Here is a 6,231-nt window from a genome sequence, read left to right as displayed (position 1 = left end):
GGAAAGAGGAAGTCTGTATATCCATACACCTAGAAAGACAACACACTATCAAGAGAGAAGAGACAGATGTGAATCATAAAGCTGAATATTATCCACCTTTCTGAGATTTAAATTGGGTGCTGACTCACAGTATTTTGAGGGGGCTCGGGTAGGTATGAAAATGAAGCCTTCCCTTCATACCACTGCTTGCAATTCCTCCCTGCACTGTTTGGTGAGGCTCCAGGAGCTATGCTTCATGCCGAGAGAGCTGCAGTCAGCAGTGGATGACATGGCTTCCCCATCTATAATCTGAGCAAGCTTGAAAAGCACCTTGACTTCCTGTGCAGTGAAAAGCTCCCCAGAAATGAAATTGATTATTGAGATAAATCATCATCAGAACACGGGCAAAGGGAATAAGCACAAAAGTAATTGTCAAATTACTTCAGCACTGGTTATACAGAGCTACCATCCTTGCTGCTGGCTTCACTCTGCAGGACAAATGATCCAGGACTTCCTGAAGTCTGCCTTTATGTCACACAAGGCAGGCATGCTACTACTGATTATTTCTATCTAATTGTTATTGATCTTTTATTGCTTTGCACCGGTAACCTTTACTGACAAAGCTGTAATAGGAATCCAGATCACTTCTCGCCACATCCTTCTAAATGGGACACTGCTCAGCACTTCCATGACTAAGTAGGAAGGTCAAGGCACATTTGGTTCCCTCTTGAGAACACAAGAGGGACAAAGTCCATCTGTCAAAGCAGAATGATCGTCTTCAGTATTTGCTGACTTAGGCTGTAGTGTTTTCTATGAGCATAAAAAAAGGCAGAGTCCAAAAAATACATTCTGAAGAAGGAATTAAGAGACTGTAAAGAAAAGCTTTAAAAGATGAACCCTCTCTGCTTTGAACACAAACAACAGCTTCAGATGTGTTTGCAGGCAGCAGAAATCTACCATGAAGAGAACCTCTTCTATGGAGGTCTAACTCCAAGAATTCTTCCTTCAAATCCCTTTTAGATGGAATTCTTCTCTGCTAGGCTTACGGGTAACAAAGGAATCCAGAATATAGCGGGTGTTTCCCTTTAAAGAATAAGGACCTTTGAGATATATATATATATTCTTACATTTTATTTATTTGCTGCTAATGGATCCCACCGGTTGCAACACTTTTGGCACAGACAGCTGTACCAAGCTGGCAAACTGAGCTTGAGCAAGCAGTTCTCTGTACTCCATGTATGCACCCACGGGAACAAACAAGCAAGGACCATTAACCTGACTGTGTTCAGATTAATTCCGAAATCCTGTCCTCTGCTTTTGGTAAGTGTAATAGAGGTGAACACGACCTCTGCTGCAATCGCATGGAGGGTTTAGGAGCTGCAGGTGTAATACACTTGCTGAAATTAACCAAGAAAATGCAGCAGTGGGGGTAGCACTGCCCAACTGGATCCTGTCAGTCTTCATCAGCCTGGAGAGGAGCTCCTTAAAAGTGCAGTAAACAGGTCACATAATGTCAGCCCTGAATAACTAGTGCTTTATAATGGGCATAAATACTCCTGGAAATAAGTGCTGTACACTTGCAGCTGCCTGGTCCTGTTTGTGACAGCATACTCCAGCCAGCACAGCCAAGAAGACGAACCTCCGCTGGTGCTCAGCAGCCCCGTCTGTGTCCCCTGAAACACCAGAAAAAGAAAGTCAGACTCCGACTAACCGGCAGCTGTTGTCTCCAGCAGCGTGGAAGGAAGTCTCCGCTCTCCGCAGGCCCAGGCGGGAGAAGGCATGGTACATGGTGAGGGCGACGTCGCTGAGGGTGTGCACGCCGTCAGGCTCATCATACACGTTCTCCCAGTACGACCGGAGGCCAGGAGTGCCAGATGGGTAGTTGCCGTACAGGTAGTAATCCAACTGGCCAATTATCTCTTGATTCACTACAGCTTCAAATTTGCGGGCAAAGAAAGTTGGCCTGGCAGTCTGCTGTGATGATACGAAAGGAAAAGATACCGGAGTGAGTTCCCGTCTTTAGCCATGACACTTTGTCCTCAGCAATGGGCTGGAGTTGAGGACCTCAACTGTTTCTCTCCATGGGCAAAGGTGACATTTTAAGTGACCATTTGTCATTAAGTGTGTTGTAAAGATTCAGATAAAAACTAGATAATTAAAGAAAATGTAGGTGTGCCAATCCCTTCGTACCAACAGTCACCCCCACTGCCTTGCCCTGGAAGGCTCTCCAAGGGCCGCAGGGATGGGGAATGCTCTTTCAACCAAGCCGACAGCCTGGACTCAGCGCAGCACTGGCCTGTGGTATTAGTGGTGGGGCAGGGAGCAAAGTGTCCTGCGACATAGGCCCTCAGAGCAGCATGCAGAGCAGCATTTTGCATGTATGGATTTGCTATGAGGTAATGAGAGGTCTCTGGGAGAGGTGCCATCTGTAGCTGAGGTTTCTCACCTCAGCTTCTGACCAGTCCCGTACAGATTTTTTGCTCTGCACCTAACACAGTCTTGGGTATATTACTGGTTTATATGCTACTCAGCTACCACTAGCTTTTAAAAAGCCTTTGTTTTGCCTGGCTCACATTTGAGCACGGATTCTGAGGTGCCAAGGAGTTCAGAAGTGCCCCAGATGGTTGAAAAATTCTTTTGAGGATGCTTAGTTTTGCTCTAAGACGGCACGTGCTGGGGGCTCCCTGATCTCCTCTTCTGCAGCTTGCTTTGTGCCTCCGTGGGAACTGCGAGCAAGCCTTCTGGTGCCGTGTGTTCGTCCGAGGGGCTCTCTCATCAGACGAGTGTCAGAAGTTGCCTTTACATCTATTCTAGTTTTGAACTTCCCCTTGCAGGTCACTTTACCCGATTGTTTTCTGAAATCTCGTCGTGGGTTGTTTTCCCAGCCTGCAGCAGGTCAGCCTTTGCAGACTGGCAGGGGGTTTTTTAAGACCTGCCATTTATTCTGTGCTGAGACTCTCCTGGGACTGATGTTTGGGGCAGCAGAGCCTCTCTTAGACAATGTCTCATTTGCTCTTTTTGTGAGTGCCTGTGTCACGGACTGCAACCGCGCCTGGTGGGCAGCACATTTCAATAAAGAAAAGATCTCTGTTTTGGAGCAGTCATCATTTTTGTGCTGTAGGGTAACACAGTCCCCATCCCACACAAAGCCTGAACAAACATGCTTTATGCAGGGAACCCTGAGGAGCTGCCCGGATGGAATTGCAAATCTGGTGACCTTGAAACAAGTGGCTGTTCATTCGTAATAGAAGATACACAGGCCAGATACAGTCTTGAGACCGAGTGCACCCTTGAGCACAAGGATTTTCTCTCATGTCTGCCTTGAGGAAACTATCACAAAGGAACCGATTAAACTTTTTAAGGAAGTCCTGCCAAGCCTGGGTGATTGAAACTTCATGACTCTGGCCCCCCGAAACCTCAAGATAAATTTAAATACAATCTTGCTGATGAATATAATCACAAAAACCGATTTGCCTTGTGCTGTGAAAGCCTCTAGCAGGCACTCTAGTCAACTTCTAAGCTTTTTTCAAGTATGAAAAACATTGCTTGACAATGAAAGCCAGGAGCTTCATGAAATCATGAAAGCATCTGAGATGGAACTCTGGAAAAAAACCCTCTGCAGTAAATTCAAAAGAGTTACCAAGTAATATTAGCACAGTGACAGATGTGTCAAGCTTCCCTCCTTTCTAGCGCTGCGCACCTACCAGTGCCAAGCAGTTCAAAGAGCTGCTTTGTGATCTCACCATGCAGCAGTAAGTCTCAAGCTGCAAAACACTGGAGAACCAATCCTTTATTCTCCTGAAATTAAGAGCAGAGCTTCCTCACAGCTCTTTCTCCATCTTGCTTGATAGTGTAAAGGCTTCCCTCCCACTCCCTGCTGCAGCCATGCAGCCAGACAGCTCTCCACAACTCGGCGGAGGGGGAAGAGCCTCTCTGCGGGTGTTGGAGAAGAGCTTCTCTGCGCGTGTCAGAGAAGAGACTGCTTCACTTACCTGGAATCGGTGGAAGTCTGCTGGTTTGAAGTCATTAGGTGAACAGCCACACCAGTCGACAATGTGCTTGTACTGACACTTGCAACCAAGTTTACGGTTCCAGTTTGTGATGCGCAAGTTGTTGTCTACCATGGACTCACAGTACGGGCTATTTTCCAGAACGGTGTGAAAGAAGGACTGCAAGAAACGCGGAGCGGATCAGTACATTCTGCTCCTCAGACTTTCATTTTCTCCTCTCACTTCAGCCCATGGGCCTGAACCTAATGCAGGCGACTTATTTTCTTTCAAATTGACAGAATTCACGAGCTCTAATCTTCTGCCATGTATGCAAAGCACTCTGTATGTATGCATTCCACAGAGCATGAAAAACTCACAACACGCTACAGACCCAGCCAATCTACAACAACACATGGTCAAGGCCTTGCTACAATAACCTGGCACAGAATAATGCAATGACCAGCTTTGGGCATAGGGAGTCCAAAGGACTCCAGGCAAGGCATCAGTGCCATTTTTATTTAGTCTGTATGAGCAATTCTAAGACATTCCCATTATTTCTCTTCTGTAAGTTACTCTCTGGTCTATCAGATTTAGGACTATTTTCCTCAGCGATGTGTAAATGGTGTATCTCAAGCTGTTCCCTAAGACAAGTCTCAAACCTTCACCATCACCCTGGTTACTATGAAAACCAGTCTTGGACAGCTCTTCCATGGGTGTCTCTATCTCCAGCTCTCTGAAATGTGTTGCTAGTTGAATGGCCTTGCTCTGAAATAGACAGTTCACCCTAGGCACCAGAAGGGCATTCTGCCTCCCGCAATTACGTCTGAAATCGTAAGTCTTTATTTGCTGCCTCAAGACAGCAAGGAATTCCTATTGGGTTATCCTAATTATATCATCATAATAATAGCCATTACATAAATCATGTGTAATGGGGACTGATACAGCAGGTTAACAGGCCAGTGGAGGCAGGGTCATTTTAAGAAACCAGCTATGTATCTTGCACAGAAAACCTTGCAGAAAGAAGCTACGGAATATGAACCCTATAACAGAAGATTTTTACAGCAGTGACTTATCCTTAAAATCAGCAATGGTAAGACCTATAAATAACCAGCATAACATTAGCATGGCTGGCCCCCAAATAATACCCCTACCCTTTTTAATGTTAAATGACAGCCCAGTGAACATGGATTTTATGCTTGAACTGCTTGGTTAAACCCATAAAGGCATCCATTCTCATTCAAGCGAGAGAAAAAAAAAAACCCTACCCAATTACCCATTGCCCTGTGTCCTTCTATAACGATACAGAAATTTCTCCTAGATAATGGATGAAAAGGTTATCGGAGTTGAGAAAAAAGGTGATTTTTAACAGAAATGGGATTAAAGCAAGATTATTCAACATGTGTGTGGAATAATAAAACCCTACCAAAAGATGACAATCGCTGCGCTCCACTGCAAGCTAATTAGCCTAGATTTGCAAGATCGGTCTCATCGATCCCTCGAATTGTTCAGAGGCCACTAGCAAGGAAGGAAGTTATCATTTTAAAGATTGTCATCAGGTCTTCCTTGGGATGGCTGCACGCTACCTATGCTGGGAGCAGAGCCTGACGAACCAGGGGTGCAACGTAGCAGCTGAGGCAGGGGCAGCACCGCCTGCCAACCCGCCAGGCTCTGTGCTCTACCTGTAAATACCGCACACCTCCCTGACACACTGCTGCACACTACACGAAAACCCGTCCTGGTGTGCACTCCCCTTCTGCATCACTTGTAGCCACAGCCTGAGTGATCTAAATGATTTGTGACTATGCCTTCTAGCTGAGATTTGAATGGAACAATCAACCTTTGTTTGTAGGGGTTTTATTTTTAAAGAAAAGGGCTGGATAATAGCGAGAAAAGCTACTTATGAAGACAATTCACCATCTCTAATAGCCTTCAAAGGCTTTGTGAAGGAACAGTTTGCAAGCAAAGGGCAGCTAGAATTTTGGTTGTTCAGTAATAGATTATTAGGCTTAAAAGTATAAAACAAAGCCACTCCTTGCAAAAAAAGTCCCACAAACAAAGCCACTAAACAACTGCAAAAGTGGTTCTAACACTAAAGGATTTACTCATTATGGGAGTAAAATTCTTATTAGCCACTGTGGGGTGATCCAAAGCTCAACGAAATCAGGCAAAAGCCACTCTGACTTCGGCGATCTTTGGGACAAGCACAAATGTTGTGGTTTTGAGCCCAGAGAGTGATTGCTTTGAATACACGTACCTCAGCAGG

The 6,231-nt window shown here is 45.4% G+C and overlaps 1 protein-coding gene across 1 annotated transcript in view; it reads right to left on the bottom strand.

Moving 5' to 3' along the window:
• Positions 1 to 6,231, bottom strand: part of XYLT1 (xylosyltransferase I) — a gene marked incomplete at its 5' end in the record, with an annotated part of 88,868 nt that overhangs the window by 16,655 nt on the left and 65,982 nt on the right. The window contains 3 exons of the mRNA XM_010131943.1: positions 1,691 to 1,953; positions 3,972 to 4,148; positions 6,150 to 6,177. Coding sequence (XP_010130245.1) covers positions 1,691 to 1,953; positions 3,972 to 4,148; positions 6,150 to 6,177 — 468 coding nt within the window. The remainder of the gene's footprint in view (positions 1 to 1,690; positions 1,954 to 3,971; positions 4,149 to 6,149; positions 6,178 to 6,231) is intronic.

This window comes from Buceros rhinoceros, unplaced genomic scaffold (assembly GCF_000710305.1).
Source record: "Buceros rhinoceros silvestris isolate BGI_N320 unplaced genomic scaffold, ASM71030v1 scaffold1152, whole genome shotgun sequence".
Classification (NCBI taxonomy): Eukaryota; Metazoa; Chordata; class Aves; order Bucerotiformes; family Bucerotidae; genus Buceros; species Buceros rhinoceros.
Note: the sequence above shows the minus strand (reverse complement) of the source record. Positions and strands in the feature narration are given on the sequence as shown.